The sequence below is a fragment of the Rhincodon typus genome, chromosome 1 (assembly GCF_021869965.1).
Source record: "Rhincodon typus isolate 14 chromosome 1, sRhiTyp1.1, whole genome shotgun sequence".
NCBI lineage: Eukaryota > Metazoa > Chordata > Chondrichthyes > Orectolobiformes > Rhincodontidae > Rhincodon > Rhincodon typus.
The window spans coordinates 12311022-12334032 of record NC_063332.1 but is presented as its reverse complement, the minus strand read 5'-3'; the positions used below and the strand labels follow the sequence as shown (position 1 = coordinate 12334032).

Sequence of the window (23011 nt, the reverse complement as noted above, 5' to 3'; positions counted from 1 at the left end):
ATTTTGTACACCTCTATCAAGTCACCTCTCATCCTTTGTCGTTCTAAAGAGAAAAGCCCCGGCGCGCTCAACCTTTCCTCAAGACCTTCCCTCCATTCCAGGCAACATCCTGGTAAATCTCCTCTGCACCTTTTCCAACACTTCCACATCTTTGCTGTAATGAGGCAACCAGAACTGGACACAATACTCCAGAAGTGGCCGAACCAGGCATTTGTATAGCTGGAGTATAACTTCACGGCTCTTGAACTCAATCCCTCTATTAAGGAAAGCTAACACACCATACGCCTTCCTAACAACTCTATCCACCTGGGTGGCAGCTGTCAGGGAACTGTGAACATGAACCCCAAGATCCCTCTGCTCCTCCACACTGCCAAGAATCTGTCCGATAACCCTGTATTCTGCTTTCAAGTTTGTCCTTCCAAAATGAATCACCTCTCACTTCTCAGGATTAAACTCCATCTGCCACTTATCAGCCCAGCTCTGCATCCTATCAATATCCCTTTGTAACCTAGAACAGCCCTCCGCACTGTCCACAACTCAACTCACCTTCGTATCGTCCGTGAACTACTAATCCACCCTTCCACTCCTGCATCCAAATCATTTACAAAAATCACAAATAGAAGAGGACCCAGAACAGATCCTTGTGGTACACCACTCGTAACTGAGCACCATGTTGAATATTTTCCGTCCACTACCACCCTTTGTCTTCTAAGGGTCAGCCAATTCTGAATCCAATCTGCCACATTTCCCCCTATCCCATGCCTCCTTACCTTCTGCATGAGCCTGCCATGGCGAATCTTATCAAACGCCTTACTTAAATCCATGTATACCACATCCACTGCTCGACCTTCATCCATGTGTTTGGTCACCTCTTCAAAGAATTCAATAAGGTTTGTGAGGCATGGTCTACCCCTCACAAATCCATGCTGCCTATCACGAATCAAACTGTGCCTATCCAAGTGATCAGAAATCCTATCTCTCTGCCCTTTCCAGTAATTTGCCCACCATGAAGTAAGACTAACTGACCTGTAATTTCCGGGGTTATCCCTATTCCCTTTTTCGAATAAGGGAATGACGTTTGCCACTCTCCAGTCTTCCGGCACTATACCCGTGGACAGTGAGGATGAAACGATCATCGCCAAAGGCCCTGCGATCTCTTCTGTCACTTCCCGTAGAATCCTTGGATAAATTCCATCAGGCCTGGGAGACTTATTTATCTTCAAGTTCCTCAAAATTCCTTGTACATCCTCCTTACTAACATCCACCTCCTCTCGCCAACCAGCCTGTTTCACACTGTCCTCCTCTATAACTAGGTCCCTCTCAGTTGTGAATACTGAAGAAAAGTATTCATTAAGGACCTCTCCTATCTCTTTAGGCTCCATGCACAAATTCCCTTTACGATCTTTGATCGGCCTAACCCTTTCTCTGGTCATTCTCTTATTCCTCATGTACGTGTAAAAAGTCCTGGTTTTCCTTGATCCTATCTGCCAAGGTTTTTTCATGTCCCCCTTACAGCTCTCCTAAGCCGTTTATTCAGCTCCTTCCTGGCTAACTTGTATCTCTCGAGAGCCTTTTCTGATCCTTGTTTCCTAAACTTTATATAAGCATCCTTCTTCCTCTTAACTCGTCGTTCGACCTCTCTTGAGAACCAAGGCTCCCTCAGTCTAATGTATCTTTGCTGCCTGCTAGGGACAAACATATCGAGCACACGCATTATGCATTCCTTAAACAATCTCCACATTTCTATAGTGCTCTTCCCTGACGGTATCTGTTCCTATTTTATGTTACCCAGTTCTTGCCTAACAGAATTATAATTACCCTTCTCCCCCCACCTCCCAATTATAAACCTTACCCTGCTGTATGTACCTATCCTTTTCCATGACTATTTTAAAAGTAAGAGTTATGATTGCTACTGCCAAAATGCTCTCCTACCAACAGGTCTGACACTTGCCTGGTTCATTTCCAAGCACCAAATCCAAAGTGGCCTCTCCTCGTGTTGGTCTATCTACACACTGTCAGGAATCCTTCCTGAGCGCACTGGACAAAATCTGCTCCATCTAAACTATTACAACTAAAATGTCCCCAATCAATATTTGGAAGGTTGAAGTCACCCATGCCTACAACCCTGTGACTTCTGCACCTTTCCAGTATCTGCCTCCCAATCCGCTCCTCCACTTCTCTGCAACTATTAGGGGGTCTGTAAAAATCCCCCAACAAAGTGACTGCTCCTTTCTTGTTCCTGACCTCAACCCAAACTGACTCTGTAGACATATCATTCTCAAACTGCCTTTCAGTAGCTGCTATACTAGTGCTGACTAGCAATGCCACTCTGTCGCCTCTTTTACCACCCTCTCTCTCTTTCTTTTAAAGCTTCTAAATCCCGCAACTTCCAACAACCATTCCTGTCTGAGTTACCCAGTTTTCTGTAATGGCCACAAAATCGTACTGACCCATGCTCTAAGTTCATCCGCCTTATTTCTGATACTTCTAGCGTTTGAAGTATATACACTTCAAACCATCCCTGTGTCCACAAGTACGCTCCATCGACTGCATTCCTTTACTAACAACCTCACTCCCTGTTGTGTCTGTTGGAAGGCTGAATACCTCATCCTCTGAATTACAAATCCGGTTCCCCACCTCCTGCCAAACAAGGTGCAATTGAGCTGGTATGATTTCACTGTACAACAGGCTGCTGCTGCTGCTACTATTTTCTACTGTTGAAATTACAGCCTGAACTTTGACATTTGATGTAATGTTTTGCCTAACCTGCTTCTTGGCCTCAAACACTCAAATTTCAATGCTAAAAGTCTCATTAATACTAGGAATGGAATTTCAAACTACCCCTTGTAGCAAGTTGGAGCCAGGGCAGTATTGAATAATTTGGGAGGGTGGGTGGAGACCACACCATTTTTCAGCCAAAACCTGTGAACAGTCTTCCTGATCCACGGCCTGTTGAGGTCCCTGTTCTGTGGATTGCTTGCTGCTACTCCCGCATTCAGTCTTGAAGGGCCCTGTTCTTTATCTGGTTCCTGCCCTGCCTCACTTTCCCCTTCAGCCCACAGCATGTCTCCTATTCCTAATTTAAAGTTTGAGGTATCAATTGCCACCACTGGGGAGTTTTGCAGCTCTTCAGCCTCTCACTCTGATCCTGCATTGAGGTTCTGGCCTCCACCTAGTGGCAGACATTGGTCTGTGCAGGTAGTTCTGGATTTCAGCTGCAATTGCACCAACCAGCATCTACCACTAGATGGTGCATGGGTAATTCAGATGAGCATAAATACTTCAGAAAATAAGTTTCAACATATTGATATATAAGAAATGTTTTATTATAAAGGCTGTTTTAGTCATTAAAGTAGATGCTAAGAAATCTATATCATTTCACCTAAGGCCGAGAAATATCTAAATTCATTTGACTATTGGATCAATTATGAGTTCAGAAGTCACGTTGTGACTATACTGGACATTGGTTTGGCCATTATTGGAATTCTGCAAGCAGTTTTGGCCTCCCTGCTGTAGGAAGGATGTTGTGAAACTTGAAAGGGTTCAGAAAAGATTTACAAGGATGTTGCCAGGGTTGGAGAGTTTGAGCTATGGGGAGTTACGGAATCGACGGGGGCTATTTTCCCTGGAGCATCAGAGGCTGAGGGGTGACCTTTATAGAGGTTTATAAAATCATGAGGGGCATGGATAGGGTAAACAGCCAAGGTCTTTTCCCCAGGGAGGGGAGTCCAGAACTAGAAGGCATAAGTTGAAGGTGAGAGGGGAAAGATTTAAAAGGGACCAAAAGGACAACCTTTTCACACACACGGTGGTGTGTGTATGGAATGAGCTGCTAGAGGAAATGGTGAAGGTTGGTACAATTGCAACATTAAAAAGGCATCTGGATGAATATATGAATACGAAGAGTTTAGAGAGATATGGTCCAAATGCTGGCAAATGGGACTAGATTAATTTAGGATATCTGGTCAGCATGAACGAGTTGTACCAAAGGGTCTGTGCTGTATATCTCTATGACTCTATGGCAAATCATATTTATTTTAAGATCTTTCTTTTTTCCTCCACTATGCTGTTTAAAACCAGTTTCTTTTACATTTAGCCAAAGTAACTTGCACAATTAAATACACAGTACTGTGTGCATATAGTGGTATTTCAATCTATACACTGTTTCTCTTTCAAAGCAAGAAATGTCCAAAGGAATCTAACTCCAGTATTAACATTGATTTCTGTGGAAATCTTTGATTCACATAGCCGTTCCATTTAGAATCATGATTTCAAGGAACACATTTGCAACGTTGTGTATATGCTGTCTTTGCTGTATACACCTGTTTCAAACTGTATGTATATTATATAACTTATCTTCCTTGTAGTGCTTTTGAAGAAGGTTACTTTTTAAAAAAAATAATACTGTAGGTCTGATCTGTAGCTTTGTGATGAAACCTTAATGGTTTGAGAGCATTATGAAAATCTGTTCTTTTCTCAGGCTGAAGAAAGTCTTCTGGGAAATGTTCTTGCAAGTGGAGATTCTGTCTACCTTTGTTCGGGTAGTTCAACGTCCAGACCAGAAGAAGGTAACTTAATTCATTCAGCTAGTGGATCAAATTATATTTGAATCATAGAATAGAATCACAGAATCCCTGCAGTGCCGAAAGAGGCCAATTGGTCTATTTGAGTTTGCAAGACTCTCCTAAAAGTTTCCCATCCAGACCCAAAGCCCCACCCTATCCCTGTAACCCCGCATTTGCCATGGCCACTCCACCTAACCTGGACATCTTTGGACTGTGGGAGGAAACTGGAGCACCCGGCTAAAACCCACATGGGCACGGGGAGAGTGTGCAAACTCCACAAGGGAAATCGCCCAAGGCTGGAAACGAACCTCTGTCCCTGGCGCTGTGAGGAAGCAGTGCTAACCACAGACCTAGCGTACTGCCCCTAATTATTATTTGTTTTAAGGTTTTCTCACTTTCCCTCTGCTGGTGGAAAGGTGTTTAATTTTAAGAATATGAGGTTAATATGATACTTCAATTAAAAGATTTCTGCTTGAAAAATAAAAATTAAATGCCGTTAAGTACATTAGAGAAAATGTGCATTGAGTTGCAGTTGGTGACCAGAAGCAAAATCAAGATGGAAGATTTTCCATTTTTGGGGGAAGCTAGAGCAATTGTAGTCAGACACAGAGTGAGACTATGAAAAAGAGTTTTGAAGTTTGATTTGGGAATTTTGAAATTACATTGCTCTGTGTAGTTAAGGATAATAGAGCAGGACCAATTGCCAGAATGAATGTGAGCAGTTGAGCTTTAAGCGAGGTGTTAAGTTTGAAGATTGACTGAGGTGTATTTGGATGAATGAAGTTCACTAATCAAACGTAGATTAGGGTTTTAGTGACAATCTGGATTAGAGGGGGCAGCAGTGGGTAATATGGCAGAGGTTCAAGTAATTTTTGTTTTGGTGAAGGCTTGGAATTTCAGGTCCAGAACAGGATTATGTAGACCATGATTCAGATTGATCTTTGTAGTCATTCAGTGAAAGCAGGCCAAGAATTTTGTTAGGTCCAATTACGATGATGTAAAACACATTGGTGAAATATTTAACCTGGTATTCTGCAAGGATGAGATCAAAAGTGTTGGGGGGAGGCGATGGCCGAGTGGTATTATCACTGGACTGTTAATCCAGAGAGTCATGTCGTATTCTAGGGACCTGGTTTGATTCCCACCATAGTAGATGGTGGAAATTTAATTGAATAAAAAATTTTAAAATCTGCAATTAAGAATCTAATGATAACCAGAAATCCATTGTCGATTGTTGGAAAAACCGATCTGGTTCACTAATATCCTTTTAGGGAAGGAAGGTACCATCCTTGTCTGGTCTCCAGTGATGTGATTGACTCTTAACTGATCTCTGGGCAATTGGGAAGGGCAATAAATGCTGGCCTAGCCATTGACACCCTCATCCTGTGAATGAATAAACAAAATTAAAGGGGTCTTCCTTGTAGGTCACCCTATGAGGAAAAAAAGTAGCAAAGAATGGGTGCGGATTAGATGGAAGATGAAAGGGATCAATGAAATAAAATGGGAATGTGTTAAAAGCGCAGAGAAACCCAGGCAATAACTTTCTCTCTCCATAGATAATGTTTCAGGTTAACAGAAGTTTCTTCAGAATTGAAAGCTTTGAGGTGACATATTTTAAGCAAGTACAAAGGTGAGGGGCAAGAATAAAAGTAAAGGTCTGTGACAGCGTAGAACAAAGCAGTGATGTACGTAGATTCAAGCAGATCAATTTGCTCCATTTCCCTTGGGCTGAATGCTTGTTTAATCATACACTTGTTCTATAAGTTGGTTCCCCCTCCATAGCTAATAAATGCCATTATCCATATTAGGAGTTAAACTCAGCTCTATATTTCAAAGAGGGATGTTTCTATGACTCAGCTCCCAAGAAGATGCAGAATCCAAGAAAGTAGTTTAAGACGTACTCTGAGCAGACCATGCTTAGCAATTGAACAGAAGCTGCAGCAATGTCAGTGGCTCATTTTAAATTTGGTGTAATTTGTTCCCTGTTTTAAGATAGAATTTTAAAGCTTCAAGGGGTGATTTGTTTACATTTTGAATCGACCTGTTCAGACATGTCATTACGCATTTCTGGGCAAGTGGCACATGAGGCAAAGATGCTACCACAATGCCACGAGAGTCCAAGATCGACTCGTATACTTTGTTCTATACTAAATTATACTGGATGTTGGTGCTCATGGAGGAGTTTTGGTTAGTTGCTGCAATGCATTTTGTACGTGTGCAAACTGTTGCCACTGTATCAGTGATGGAGGGAGTGAATATTTAAGGTGGTGGTTGGGGCCAATGAAGTGAGCTGCTTTGTTCTGAATGCTGTCGAGCTTCTTGACCGATTGTTGGAGCTGCACTCATCTAAGCAAATGGAGAGTATCTCTAAGGTTTTGGAGTAGATTTGTAGCTCGGGTTGTGGTTGGTTGGCTCGCAGAGCTGGTTCATTGTTGTTCCGCAGATGTTTCATTACCCTGCTGGGTAATGTCATCAGTGCAGCCTCTGTTAAAGCGCCGTTGTGTTTTCCTGCCTGGTTTTTAAACTCTGGAGTCCGTTGAGCTGGATTACCTCACTTCCAGTTTTCCTTCACAGTGGAGTATATATGGGTTTGAGTTCTATGTGTTTGTTGATGGCTTTCTTCGTGGAGTACCAAGCTTCTGGGAACTCCCGTGCCTGTCTCTGCTTTGCTCGTCCCAGGACCTTGGTGTTGTCCCAGTCGAATTGATGGTTCTCCTTATCCATGTGGATAGAGATGAGTGGGTATTGGTCACGTCTTTTTGTACACACACAGTTGATGTTCGTGTACCCTTGTTGTTAATTTCCTTCCTGTTTGTCACAGTCTCTGCGGGAATCTTGTATATGACATTGGTCCCGTCCATTGTGGGTAGTGGGTCTTTGGTTCGGGTGAGCAGTTGTAGGGTTGATGTGGGTTTGTGTGCCACTCTGATGCCCAGCTGTTGTAGGAGTCTTGTGGTTAGTTCCGATGTGTTCCTGATGTAAGGTAGCGTGATGAGTGTGTCGGGCATGTAGTATCTTCCTGGTGTTGTTCGTGTCGACATCTTCTGACCCAGTTTTTTGGATATCCGTTATCTTTGAAAACCTGGAAAAGGTATTCTTCTTCTTCTCGGTATAGTTCTGTGCAGCTGTAGTGTCTTGTTGCCCGTTTAAATAGTGTTCGCACGCAGTTTCGTGTGTGTGTTAGGATGGTTCCTGTTGAAGTTCAGTACCTGGTCAGTGTGTGGCTTTTCTGTGTACTTTCATTTGGAGTTCCCCAGTTGTCCTGCACTCTACCATGATGTCTAAGAATGGGAGCTGTTTGTTCTTCTCCTCCTCTCTGGTGAATTTGATTCCAGTGAAGGTGTTGTTTATTAGTTTGTCTATTTCCATGTGGACGACACCTTTGTCATCATTAAATGGACCAAATTAGAGGAAACACATCCCTAATTGCCCATTAGATTCTTAATTCCAGATATTTTATTGAATTCAAATTCCACCATCTGTCGTGGCGGGTTCGAACCTGGGTCTTCAGAACACTATCTGGGTCTCTGGATTAATGGTCTAGTGATAATACCACTAGGCCATCGCCTCCCCAGGTAATACATCGTATTGAACTAGTGCAAAACTTGAAACCACTTTTGGCTGGTAACATTGCCTCAAACGGATTGTGTCTCGGTCACACTTTTTAGAACACACGGGTTTGAAAATTTGAATAGATTTCACTTCAAGAGCAGTATTTTCATGAAAATAGAAAATTTGATACAGAAGGAAGATAATTAGTACTTAACAAGGAATTCCTAATTATTAGCCACCTGTAAAAATGTTGACTTTTCAAATGGATGAAATTTAATTTTCTTTTTGAATTTGGAAACCCCCAACATGAGTCTTAAAACCATTTTAAAAAATATTTTTACAAAATATTATTGAAGAGAGTAGTTTGGATGTGGAATGAACTGCCAGAGGAAGTGGTGGATGCAGGTATAGTTACAGCATTTAAAAGATATATGGATAGGTTCATGAATAGGAAAGGTTTGGAGGGAAAAGGGCCAAATGCAGACAAGTGGGACTAGTTTAGTTTGGGGACATGGTTGGCGTGGACTAATTGGACCGAAGGGCCTGTTTCTATGACTCAATGGCTGCATAGCTTAAATGAAGTTCTGACTTTTTTCCCCATTTCAATACCAAAAGGTGTAATGTAAGTCATAGTCAGTGAATTTTAACATTCCAAGTATCCTTGGAATAGAGAATTGAAGGGTCATTTGTTGCCTAGTCTTGACTGCTTTGCTTTCCAGGTGGTTGCTGATGCTGAAGAGCATGCAGCTATCACCATCCCACCTACCTTCCCTCGCCCCATCCCTCCTCTCTATTTATTTTGGAGCTCCCTTCCCCCTCCCCCATTTCTGAAGAAGTGTCCTAACCCAAAACGTCAACTTTCCTGCTGCTCTGCTGCCTGGCCTGCTGTGTTCCTCCAGCTTCACACTCTGTTGTCTCTGACTCCAGCATCTGCACTTCTTGCTATCTCCGTTTTCCCACCTATCCTTGTTTGCTGACCTATACAGGTTTGTGTTCTAGCATTGCTTTAAATTTAAAATTCTCTAATATCTAGGCCAATTCAAAGCCCTTTGTAAAGGTTGCTGAAATGGCCAGCCATTTCTTGCCCATCCTTAATTCTCTTCAACTGACTGGTTGACAACACTGCTTCAGAGGGCATTTAAAAGCTAGCCATATTACTATGAGCTGGACTCGTATGCAGGATGGAAGATTTTATACTTAAGTGTATTAGTGAACCAGGGACATTTTATGACAGTTATTGGTGGTTCTATAGTCATCATCATGACACTAGTGTTCAATCCAGATCTGTTGATTGGATTTTATTACTAACAACTGCCATAGTGGACTTGAACCTATGTCTTATAGCATTACCTGGGTCTGTGGATACTGGTCCAGAAACGTGACCATTCTGACACCATTTCCTCAGGTACACCTGCAATCTCGTCTAGCTGTACAATCTTCTAAGATCTGTGATCTCTGCAAATACTGGCTTTTTGAGCATCTTCTGATTTTCATCACCCCATTGTTGGTACTTAGATCACCAGATCTTAAGATCCGCAATTTCCTATCCAGCCTTTCTGCACATCAGTCTTTCAGAAATCCTTTAAAATATTCCGGGTCTATTTTTGACCATTTGTCCTAATGTTTCCATCTGTGACTTGATGTCAGATTATGCCTGATAAAAATTCTGTGAACTCTTCGATACTGAAAGGCTTCCAAGACCAATTGAAATGTATTTCTGAATGATTCATAATTTTAAAGAAAAGTGGGGAGAAGTTAATAAACCTTTAACCAATTGTCTATCTTTTGATTCAAGGTAAACTGTTTATTTTGTCAGAAGGCATCTTATTTATTCATCCTCGCTCTGGCAGCATGATCATTCCAAAGAGCCACATGACTGCACTGAAGTATTATGATGGGGTAAGTACCATTAATAGCCATTTTAAGGAAAAAAAAAACCTTGTAGTCACATGCTGCCTGAATCTTTGGAATTGTTGAATATCGCATCTGAAGTCAAGTATACATGCGCATGTGTGCTCTCCAAGGGAAATGCACAAGATAGTCGTATGGCTACAAAAACAGGAGTTGCTGAAAAGTTCAGCAGGTCTGGCAGCATCTGTGAAGAAAAAGATCAGGGTTAACGTTTCAGCTGCGGTGTCCCTTCCTCAGAACCCAAAATGTTAACTCTGATTTTTTTTTTTTTCCTTCATAGTTGCTACCAGACCTGCTGAGGTTTTCTAGCAACTTATGTTTTTGTTCCTGATTTACAGCATCCGGAGTTCTTTCGGTTTTTATATAGCCATTTGGCTAATTTTGTTTTCAAGGACAAAGCTGTTAGGAATGACAACTTCAGATAGAATTGTTGCAAAATAATTTTCTGTCATAAAACTTCCTTGGATTTTTAATTAGAATAAAAGATTCTTATTTGCATAAGACAATTGCATATGCGCAAACAGGTTGATGTTAGGAAGGAGGATGTGCTAGAAATTTTGAAAAACATGAGGATAAGTAAGTCTACTGGGTCAGACGGGATATGCCCAAGGTTACTTCAAGAAGCAAGGGAAGTGGTTGTTGTACCTTTGGCAATGATCTTTGCATCCTCACTGCCCAATGGAGTGGTACCAGATGACTGGAGGGTGGAAAATGGTATTTCCTTGTTCAAGAAAGGGAATAGGGATAATCCTGGGAATTACAGACCAGTGAGTCTTTCTTCTGTGGTGGGCAAATTATTGCAGAGGAATCTGAGAGTTAGTATTTATGATTATTTGGAAAAGCACAGTTTGATTAGAATTAGTCAGCATAGCTTTGTGAGGGGCAGGTCATGCCTCACAAGCCTTTTTGAATTCTTTGAGGATGTGACATTGATGAAGGTAGAGCAGTGGATGTGGTGTCGATGGATTTTAGCATGTCATTTGATACGGTTCTCCATGATAGGCTCATTCAGAAAGTAAGGAGGCATGGGATCCAGGGAAATGTGGCTGCCTGGGTACAAAACTGGCTGTCCAATAGAAGACAGAGGGTGGTAGTAGATGGAAAGTACACAGCCTGGAGCTCGGTGACCAGTGGTGTTCCACAGGGATCTGTTCTGGGAACCTCTGCTCTTTGTGATCTTTTATAAATGACTTGGATGAGGAAATGGAAGGGTGGGTTCGTACGTTTGCCGATGACATGAAGGTTGGTGGAGTTGTGGATCGCGTGGACAGCTGTTGTAGGTTGTAGCGGGACATTGACAGGATGCAGAGCTGGGAGAAGAAGTGGCAGATGGAGTTCAACCCAGAAAAGTGTGAAGTGATTCATTTTGGAAGGTTGAATTTGAATGCTGATTGCAGAATACGGAGTCAATGGCAGGATTCTCGGCACTGAAGTGTAAAATCCCTGGAACCATTTTCATAGATCTCTTCCGCGTTCTCTGAAATAAATTTGCACCCATTCACAAAGTTAAGGCAACTTTACCTGAATGCACGCAGCATTTGTGACAAGTTAGATGATCTAAAAGCACTATTGAGATACGTGTGTCTGATTTAATTGCCTTTATAGAAACATGACGGCTTGATGACTAGGACTGGGAGATGAATGTTTAAAGATAGTTAATGTTTAGGAATGACAGACAAGCAGGAAAAGGAAAATAGAAAGAACTGCTAATATTGCTGAAACAAAAACTAAGTGCTGAAGAAACTGGTCTGACAGCATCCATAGAAACAAAAATAGAGTTAAGGTTTTGTGTCAAGGGACTGCATGTCCATGGTGAAGAGAAGACGCTGGTGCCAGCAAACTGGAAATTTTTAAACTGACATAAAGTATCAGACTTATCACATATGTAAGTAGGAAGGACTGGATAAGAAGAAAGAAAATGGAGTCCAGGTGGGACGAAAAGCATTTCGTTGGGCAACAGCAGGCTGAAACAGTAGTTCTTGAATGGGCAATCTTATTTAAGAACATAAGAACTAGGAGCAAGAGTAAGCTGTCTGGCCCTTCGAGCCTGCTCCGCCATTCAATAAGATCATGGCTGATCTTTTTGTGGACTCAGATCCACTTACCCGCGTTCTCACCGTATCCCTTAATTCCTTTATTGTTCAAAAAAAATGTCTACTATTTTTTTGGAAACGTTTACAGAAGTAGCGTCAACTACTTCACTGGGCAAGGAATTCCATACATTGACAACCCTCTGGGTGAAGAAATTCCTTCTCAATTCAGTCCTAAATCTGCTCCCTTTAATCTTGAGGCTATGCCCTCTTGTCGTAGCTTCACCTGCCAGTGGAAACATCCTCTCTACTTCTATCTTATCTATTCCTTTCATAATTTTATATGTTTCTATAAGATCCCCCCTCAAATCTTCTGAATTCCAATGAATATAATCCCAATCTACTCGGTCTCTCCTCATAAGCCAACCCCCTCAACTCCGGAATCAACCTAGTGAACCTCCTTTGCACCCCCTCCAGCGCCAATACATCCTTTCTCAAGTAAGGAGACCAAAACTGCACACAGTACTCCAGGTGTGGCCTCACCAGCACCTTGTACAGCTGCAACATAACCTCTCTGCTTTTAATCTCAATCCCTTTAGCAATGAAGGACAAAATTCCATTTGCCTTCCTAATTACTTGTTGTACCTGCAGACCTACCTTCTGTGATTCATGCACAAGGACACCCAGGTCCCTCTGCATAGCAGCATGCTGCAACTTTTTACCATTCAAGTAATAATCCTTTTTACTATTACTCCTACCAAAATGTATGACTTCACATTTATTTACATTGTATTCCATCTGCCAGACCTTTGCCCACTCACTCAATGTATCTATGTTCCTCTGCAAAGTTTCACAGTCCTCTGCACACTTTGCTCTGCCACTCATCTTCGTGTCATCTGCAAACTTTGACACCCTACACGTGGTCCCCAACTCCAAATCATCTATATAAATTGTAAATAATTACGGTCCCAACACCGATCCCTGAGGTTGGGAGTGTGTGAAGGAGGATGGCAGGGAGTGCCCAGATGAGAGAAAGTTGGTGATGGTCATTAAGATAATAGCTTGATGTTCAATGGTGGAGTCATGGTACAGGGGGAGATAGGAGCAGGTGTATGAGAGTTGCTGCTCAGCTGCTGCAGCATCATGGTCAGTACACCATAGCAGTGCCACCCTTGGCGGCAGACTCGATTCCCATTTTAGGGTTGCATCTAAGAAATTAAGGTAACTCATGTCATGTCTCCAGTTCTCCATGAACATGATGAATACAGGTAAAAGGTCAAAAGGAGGGCTCCAGGTCGGGGAAGTATGTTGAACGTGGATAAAAGAGTCTGTGGGATAGGGAGAAGATGCCTGCCCAACAGAAATGGGCACGGATGTGAAGGTAATGAAAGAAGGGTTCCACATTGTCATTTCCAAAACTCATTGAGGTGGGGGAGTAAGGGGATAAAACCAAGTCTTTCGCTGAGTACAGATTGAGAAGCAGAGAGCAAAAGGTCAGAAAGTGTGGTAAATACCCATCCTGAGGTGGGTAAGGGGAAGGATGGAGTGAGGGGGAAAGGGAGGAGAGGAAGATTCCAGAGGGGTCTTGGCACCCTTGAGTTGTTGCATCTTACATTCCTTAACACTTGCAAGAAAACAAGAAAATGTCGAGTGAGCTGAGGACAGGACAGCTTTGAGATAACATGAGATGGTGCTCATGGAGAGGTGCATTTGGCAGCACATTGCACTGAGTGCAAATCACAGAATGCGGCAAGGACAACTGTCTGAGAAGTGAGGAAGAAAGTTCCAAACCTGCACTACTGTTTGCGTTCTAACATTTCTCTTCAATGGCTTGGCCCTAATTCTTTGATTATATGCGAGGTTCCAGAATCTTCAACTAGTGGAAATAGTTGATCTTTATCCACCTGTCTTTCCCTGTTAATATCTCAAAGACCTTGATTAATCACCCCTTAACTTTCTAAATCCTAGAGAATAAAGGCCTAATTTGTTCAATCTCTCCTCATAACTTAATCTCTGAAGTCCAGATGTCATGCTCGTAAACCTGTGTTGAACTCTCTTCAGGGCCAAAACATCCTTCATAAGGTGTGGTGCAAAGATCTGCTCACAGTACTCCAAGTGGGGTCCAGCCATGGTTGTGTATACTGACAGTATAATGTCAGCATCCCAATGCTCAGCCCTTTAGGTATGAAGACCAGCATTCAGTTAGCCGGCTTCAGAATTTTCAGCACCTGTTCGTGACATTTTTAAGAGCAGTACATCTAAACCCACAAGTCTTGACATTCACTCTATTTTACTTTTGTCTTTTTGAAAATACCATGATCTATCTTTTTTCAGTCCAAAATGGATAACCTCACCCTTGCTTATATTAAAATCCATTTGCCATATCTTTGCCTATTTACCTAATCTGTCAATATTCTGTTGTAGGTAGTTGTCAACACTCTCTTCTAAAATGCAATTTGGATATTTTACCTTTTATGCATTATTCAAGTCGTTGATGAATCGGTGAATAACTAAGGCTCTAACACCAATCCTTGCAGGGGAAATATTTGTCCTGCCAGTTGGAGTGTTTGTCCATTATTCCAACTCTTGTTTCCGGCTGTTCAACCGAGTTCCTATCCATGTCAGTAATTTGCCCTTAGTTCTATGGGCTTCCACCTTAGCTAACTGTTTAGAACTTTTTCAGAAGCCTGTAAAAACATCCATTGAATTCTCTGTCCACCAACTTTTGCACCGCTTCAAAAAAGAGGTTTATCAAGCATGACCTAGCCTTCACGATTCCATGCTGATTCTCCCTGACTAACTGAAATTTTTAGAGGTGATCGCTCACCCAATCTTTGACTGTAGAATCGAACAATTTCCCCACCATAGATGTTATGGTCACTGTTCTGTAATTCCTTGGTTTCCCGCTGAGAAGAAGAAGCTTGTAGCATGGGCAACATAATCATGGATGACTTCAATCTGTGTACAGACTGGATAAACCAACTGAGCACAAAAGCTGTGGAGTTCTGTTTTCTGGACTGTCTTAGGGATGGTTTCCTAGAACGGCATATTGGAGGATAGGCTGTTTGGGATTTACTATTAAGTAATAAGGGATAATTAACAACCTTGTTGCAAGAGAATCTTTTAGATATGAATGAGCACGATATGAATAGAAGTTTACATTATGTTTCAAATTGAGTTAGTTTATTCTGAAGTAAGGGTGTTGTATTTGAATAAGGGAAATTATGAAGGCATGAGGAATAAATTGACTGCGGTGGATTGGGAAAATCCATTAAAAGATATGACTGTGCATTAGCAATGGATAGTCTTTAGAGGACTATTACATGGCTTGCAGCAATTCCTTTAAGATTGAAACATTTTTGGCTGTCGAAGGAAGCTCAGAAGTATACAAGTTTAAAAATGACTAAAAGCTGCTGTGGGTCTGTAAAAAGGAAATGTTTGGCTAAAAAGAAAAGCTAAAATTATAGGCACAGGAGAATTTATAATGGAGAACAGAAGAACAGCTGCAAAGTTAAATGACTACTTTGTCTGTTTTTTAAGGAAACCTCTCCAGAACTAGAAATTCCAAGTGACTAGGGTGAATGAGAAGGAAATTAGTAGTAAGAACACTGTACTGGAGAAATTAGTGGGGCTGAAAATCGATAAATACCCAGGATCTGAATAGTCTACATATCAAGTGTTGAAGGAGTTGATGTAGGGATTGTCTACAGATGATGACCTTTCAAAAAAATTCCACTGGCTTTGGAATGATTCGTACAGATTAGAAATTAGCAAATTTCATCCCGATATTTAAAAAGGGAGTGAGAGAGAAAACTGGGAACGACAGCCTTGCATCAGTGGCCAAGAAAATGCTAGAATCTGTTGTGATGGTTGGGATGAATAACTACTTGATGATAATTTGATTCGGCGTAGTTCGTATAGATTTGCAAATCTGAAATCGTATTTCATGAACTTGTCAGAACCATTCATAGCTGAGATGTGAAGAACTTTCTTTACTTGGAGTTGCTAAACTTTGGACGGCTATGGAAGCTCAAGCTTTGAGTATGTTTGAAGTAGAAATTGGTTGCTAATGGCATACAGGATTATAGGAATGAGGTGGGTAAAAGTAATTGAAGTGATAATAGGAACTGCCGATGCTGGAGAATCTGGAATAACAAGGTGTAGAGCTGGATGAACACAGCAGGCCAAGCAGCATCAGAGGAGCAGGAAAGCTGACGTTTCGGGTTGAGACCCTTGTTCAGAAATGGGGGAGGGGAAGGGGATTCTGAAATAAATAGGGAGCGAGGGGGAGGCAGATAGAAGATAGATAAAAGGAGAGGAGACAGACAGGTCAAAGAGGCAGGGTTGGAGCCAGTGAAGGTGAATGTAGGTGGGGAGTTAGGGAGGGGATATGTCCGTCCAGGGAGTACGGACAGGACAAGGAGACAGGATGAGGTTAGTGGTTTGGAGATCAGGGTGGGGCTTGAGGTGGGAGGAATGGTTAGGGAGGCAGGGACGAGCTGGGCTGGTTTTGGGATGAGGTCGGGGGAGGGGAGATTTTGAAGCTTGTGAAGTCCACATTGATATCCTTGGGCTGCAGGGTTTCCAAGCGAAGTATGAGATGCTGTTCCTGCAGCTTTCGGGTGGCATCATTGTGGCAATGCAGGAGGCCCAGGATGGACATGTCGTCCAAGGAGTGGGAGGGGGAGTTGTTTGTTGCAAACTGGGCATAGGTGTTCCGCGAAGCGGTCCCCAAGCTTCCGCTTGGTTTCCCCGATGTAGAGGAGGCCACAATGGGAATAGTGGATACAGTATACCACATTAGCAGATATGCAGGTGAACATCTGTTTGATGTGGAAAGTCTTCTTAGGGCCTGGGATGGGGGTGAGGGGAGAGGTATAGGGGCAGGTGTAGCACTTGCTCCGGTTGCAGGGAAAAGTGCCGGGGGTGGTGGGGCTGGAGGGGAGTGTGGAGCGGACAAGGGAGTCACGGAGAGAGTGGTCCCTCCGGAAAGCAGATAAGGGTGGGGAGGGAAAAATGTCTTTGGTAGTGAGGTCAGATTGCAGATGGCGGAAGTGTTGGAGGATGATGTGTTGGATTCGGAGGTTGGTGGGGTGGTACATGAGGACGGGGGGGATTCTGTTTTGGTTGTTATTGCGGGTAGGGGGTGTGAGGGATGAGTTGCGGGAAATGCGAGAGACACGGTCGAGGGCATTTTCGACCACTGGAGGGGAAGTTGCGGTCCTTGAAAAACAAGGACATCTGGGATGTCCGGGAGTGGAATGCCTCATCTCGGGAGCAGTTGCGGCGGAGGCGAAGGAATTGGGAGTAGGGGATGGCCTTTTTGCAGGAAGGTAGGTGAGAGGAGGTGTATTCAAGGTAGCTGTGCAAGTCGTTAGGCTTGAAATGGATATCGGTTTCCAGGTGGATGCCAGAGATGGAGACAGAGGGGTCCAGGAAGGAGAGAGAGGTATCAGAGATGGTCCGGGTGGGGAGGGAAAAATGTCTTTGGTAGTGGGTCATGAAGTGTTTTATCAGCTGTGATTATACTGAATGGTGGTGGTGTCTGAGGGCAAAATGGCCTCCACTTGGTCCTTTGTTTCTATCCTTCCTTTACCTTCTCAAAGTCAACTAGGGACAGGCAATAAAATGTTGGCCGGCTAAAAGAATTCATCATGCACTCAATGGGCCATTAATTGGACAAGTTAAGAACCACCAAGGTAAGAATAAAGCAAATACAAAAAATTTTGATCACCTGGAAAAACTACTTTCAGAGTAAAGAAGTTATAATTGGAAAGAGTAAACCATAATCAATAGTCATACTTGTGGTTGGCAGCACAGGCTGGATGTTGGGCAAAGCGATTGTGCTTGCTGTCATGGGCATATGCAGACTTAATGTATTTTGTGGCTATTTTGGCAATCTGGATAATTTGAGAGAGCTATGCCAAGGAAATAACGTGACTTATTCCTGTCAAACTGGAAGGGATTTTATACTGCTAATATGCTTAGGGCAGAGTAATTTCTTCCAATCGCTTCTATCCCTGATAGAAATTTCCACAAATGGTTGATTATAGTATGATTGTCCTAATATTTTGAATAGTGTTACTAATCATTAAATGTCTAACCATTTCACATGCCTATGAGAGATGCTTTTTAAGATACTTTTTTTCAGACATATCTTGACGTAAAATGAGTACATATTGCACTTCTTGGCCTTAGTATGCCAGTTTATGGAATGTCCTGTGCCCAATTCACTCGGGTTTATGATCCTAGTACCAAATTCAAGAGGCACAACTTTATGCCTCAAGCGGATGGCTCAAACTGAGGAAAAGGAAAACTGCCATTCTTCCCTGGTCTGGCATCGATGCAACTCCAAGACCTACTGGAATATGGTTGATTCTTTTAAAGTAGTTCAGGAAGCCACTTTTGTTATATCAAAATTGATATAAAAAATAATGTTCACCTTAGCAACATTTGGTGGCTAGTACCAGAATTTAAGAGCGATCTCTCGAAGATGAGTCAAGAAACAGTCTGACATAGTCGTATTCATGGAATTGTATCTTTTACGGGAATGTCCCAGACCCGACCATTACAATTCCTGGTAAGCTCTGACCCACTGGCAGAACAGACCCAGCAGAGGTGGTGACACAGTGGTATAGAAGCAGGAGGGATTTGATTTGGCAGTCCACAACATTGGTTCCAGACCGGGTAAACTTTGACATCAGGCCTTTGTCCAGAAGGACATGCAGTGGCTTTTGTTGAGGTTCATCTTGAGCAGCTATGTGGCACAAAACTCTGCTCTATGAGCTGTTCCCAGTGACACACAAGAAATGATCATCTGTGGCTAGAGGACAGTAATCTCACTTGGAAAAATCTGTTGTCATTTAACCTCTTCTGATTGTTTTAAGTATTACATTTGTACCCATTCTCAAGGTGCTGTTGGCAAAAAGGATGTTGTATTTGTTTTATGACCAAATTGTTGGTTAAGACCGTAAGACTGGTCAAATTAAGTTAGAGAACCAGTCAATATAAGACTAATGGTAATAGTTTTAACTCCAGGCTTGCGCTGTGAATGTTTGCATGACCAAAATTTGGAAAATGGGTTGTTGTGCATAAAAATATCTTTTACCCAATTTGAAGAACGCATTCACAGCTAGCAGCCTTGGTTCAGTGTTAACACACACCTTTTGTGTCACTAGATTGTGCTTTCCAGTCTCATTCTCGAGACTTTCCACACAATATAAACTGACACTTTGGAGTTGTTTTGGAGCACTGTAACATAAGAGCAGTTATGTTTATGAGACTGAGGCCTTTCTAGGTGAAAGTAAAAGAACCCATGCCACAATTTGGTCATGTTTGCCTGGAGTTGAAAACGTGGAACCTTTCTGCGTATCATCCAATTTCTGGCTCTTAAAAAGAGGTATCCAATTCAGCATCAACAATACTTCGATATCTATCCCTCAACTAAGACACAAAACAAACTATCTGGTCGCAAATCTCATTGCATTATTTTTGTGACCTTTCTTTGTTCAGGTGGTCTTGTTTATTAATCAGTTAGTACACTTGAAATCTCTTCACTGGCTGTGAAGTATGATGTTGTGTCAGTACGAAGTTTAATCTTTGAAAACAGTTTTCACTATCAGTTTTCTATTATATGACTAGTGAGTACTTCAGTCTGTCCTATTTATTGTAAGATGAATAGAATGATGATTTACGGAATTCTGCTCCCTGACACTTACTTGAACCTAGATGGTCATTGTTAACAGGATGTTACACCTCTTAGCTGGGGAACGAACCATGAGTTAAGGTTGCTGCCTTTTCGAATATATTAATAACCTAGACTTGGATATGCAAGGCATTTCAAAGTTTGCAGGTAATATGAAATTCAGAAATGTGATAGAATGATGGAGAATTATAACAGACTTCAGGAGAACATATGATGTTGAATTTTATGGCCGTCACCGTTAGGCTATCTTTATATTCCAGATTATTATTTAATTCAAATTTCACATCTATCATGGTGGGATTTGAACTGATATCTCCAGCCCGTTAGCCTGGACTGTCTCGTGACACTACCACTACTATAAGAAATAGTACTGGGAGTAGGGCATTTGGTCCCTCAAGCCTGCATACAATAGAGTCATAGTAATACAGCATGGAAACAAGTCCTTTGGCACAAACTCGTCCATGCTGACCATGGTGCCCATTCAGCTAGTTCCAATTGCCTGCATTTGATCCATATCCCTCTAAACCCTCTCCATCCATGTACCCATCTAAATGTTTTTTTAAATGTTGCGGTTGTACCTGTCTCAATAACGTTCTCTGGCAGCCCATTCCATATATGCACCACTCTCTGCGTGAAGAAGTTGCCCTCAGGTCCTCCTTAAATCTTTCCTCACTCACCTTAAACTATGCCCGCTAGTTTTCAATTTCCCATCCCTGGGAAAAAGACTATATGCATTCATCCTATCTATGCCCCTGGAGATTTCATGCACCTCAATAAGGTCACCCTTCATTCTTCTACGTTCCAAAGAATAAAGTCCTATCCTGTCCAACCTTTCCCTATAACTCAGGCCTTCTAGTCCTGGCAACATCCTTGTAAATCTTCTTTGCACACGTTCCAGTTTAACTATGTCTTGCCTATATCAGGGTGACCAAAACTGGAGACAATACTCCCAAGTGCAGCCTCACTAATGACTTAAAGCAAAACATCCTCACTTGTTTTCCTTATTTCCTTACCCTCCATGATTCTCTCCCCAGTGAACACTGAGAAGAAATATTTATTACAAATCTCCCCCATCTCCTGTGGCTCCACACAGACAGTTATGCTGATATTTAAGGGGACCTATTCTCTCCCCAGCCACCCTTTTTATTCTTAATATAGCTATAGAACCTTTTGGGATTATCTTTAGCCTTATTTGCCAGATCCATCTCATATCCTTCATTTTCCCTTTATTCTAACAGGGACATGACTGTCCCTGGACCCTCGATTATCACACTTTTAAAAGCCTCTCATTTGCCAGTCATCCTTTTCCTTCAAACAGTCTCAACCAATCGACCTCTGCTAGATCCTGCCTAATGACCCCAAAATTAACTCTGCTGCAGTTTAGTACCTTAACCTGTGGACCTGTCCTATCTTTTTCCATATTTATATTAAAACTAAGAGAATCATGGTCATTGCACCGAAGTATCCTTCTACGGACACTTCAGTCACTTGCCTGACCTCGTTTCCTAGGAGGAGGTTCCTTGTTGCACCCTCCCAAGTAGGGCCCTGTACATATTGATTTAGGAAACTTTCTTGGACACATTTGATTATAGTTAATCTAATTGTGAGCTTAATTCCACTTTTCTGTCTCATCTCTGTATGCCTTAAATATCTTGTAGATCAAAAGTCAGTCTGACTCAGCCTTGAATAGGTTGAGTGACCCAGCCCCTCATACTGTCTAAGGAAGAGAATTCCAAGGATTTACAATCCTCCGATAAAGAATTCTTCCTCATTACTAACGTAAGTGACGCCCCTTATTTTGAAACTGTGCCCCCTAATTTTAAATAGCATCTACCCTGTCAAGTCACCTCCAGAAATTTCAAGATGACCAGGCTTTTTTCCTTCTGACCTTTTCTTTATTCATGGGATGTGGGCAATTGGCTAGGCCAACATTTATTGCCCATCCTTAGTTGCTGTAGAGAAGATGATGAGCTGCGGCTTTGAGCTAATTGTAGTCCATTTGCTGTAGGTAGACTCATAATGTCTTTAGGGCGGTATTGAGAAAACTCCTATCATCCCGTCCTGTCACGCACATTTAAAAGATTGTATCTCTAGAAATACTTGCAAGTTGATCATTGTATCCTTCTGCAGAAACCACAGCTGACATAGCAATAGTTCAAATCCAAACCCTAAAATATAAATTGCTCATTCACATCATTGATTGGAACATCCAAGACACTGAGTTAGGTATGGAAAAAGATTTTCTGCCTTGTAGGAGAATCAAAAACAAGGGATCACTGTTTAAAAATCGTTTTTTAGATTTTAATCTCATTTAAAAATCTCATTTAAAGCTGAGATAAGATGAATTTTTTTTTATGGTCGTGAACTTTTGGAACCTTCTTCCTGAAAAGGTCATGAAAGCAGAATCCTTCAATATATTTAAAGTAGAGGTGGCTAGATTCTTGTTAAGCAAGAAGTTGAATCGTTATTTGGGATTGATAGAAATGTGGATTGGAGGTTGCAGTCATATTATCTGTGAGGTACTGAATAGTGGAGCAGGTTTAAGATGCCAGAAAGCTTGCTCCTGCTCGTTGTTCCAATGTTCACAATGTTCACTTCCCTTTCTTTTCCCTAGAACCTTTGATTTCCTTTGTTGAACAATGCCATGAGATCCTAAATGCTTCTATTCACTTTAGAGGGCAGAAAGAGTTTTGTTTTAATCACTCATCATTTTGTAATTGTAATCTAACCATTAGAGTCTGCAGCATGGAAACAGACCCTTCAGTTCCACCAGTCCACGCCGACTGTGTTCTCAAACTAAATAAACAACTGCCTGCATTTGGCCCATATCCCTCCAAACCTTTCCTATTCATGAATTTATCCAAATGCCTCTTAAACATAACCTGTACCTGCATCCACCAGTTCCTTTGGCAGTTCATTCCACACACTAACCACTCTCTGCGCTTAAAAAGTGTTGCCCCTTGTGCTTTTTAAATCTTTCTCCTCTCACCCTAAAAATATGCCTCTTAATTTTGAACTCCCCCACCCGAGGTAAAAGACCCCTGTCATTCACATTATCTGTGCCCCTCATGATTTCATAAACCTCCAATAAGGTCACCCCGCAATCTCCTACACTCCAGTGAAAAAACAGTCCCTACTTTTCCAGGATAACAAGGTGTAGAGCTGGATGAACACAGCAGGCCAAGCAGCATCAGAGGAGCAGGAAAGCTGACGTTTCGAAAATGTTCTGAAGAAGGGTCTAGGCCCGA

General features: G+C 42.0%; 1 protein-coding gene across 1 annotated transcript in view; it reads left to right on the top strand.

Annotated features, from left to right (window-relative positions):
• Positions 1–23011, top strand: part of dnaaf9 (dynein axonemal assembly factor 9) — a 253262-nt gene that overhangs the window by 133158 nt on the left and 97093 nt on the right. The window contains exons 21-22 of the mRNA XM_048602079.1: positions 4481–4568; positions 9913–10016. Coding sequence (XP_048458036.1) covers positions 4481–4568; positions 9913–10016 — 192 coding nt within the window. The remainder of the gene's footprint in view (positions 1–4480; positions 4569–9912; positions 10017–23011) is intronic.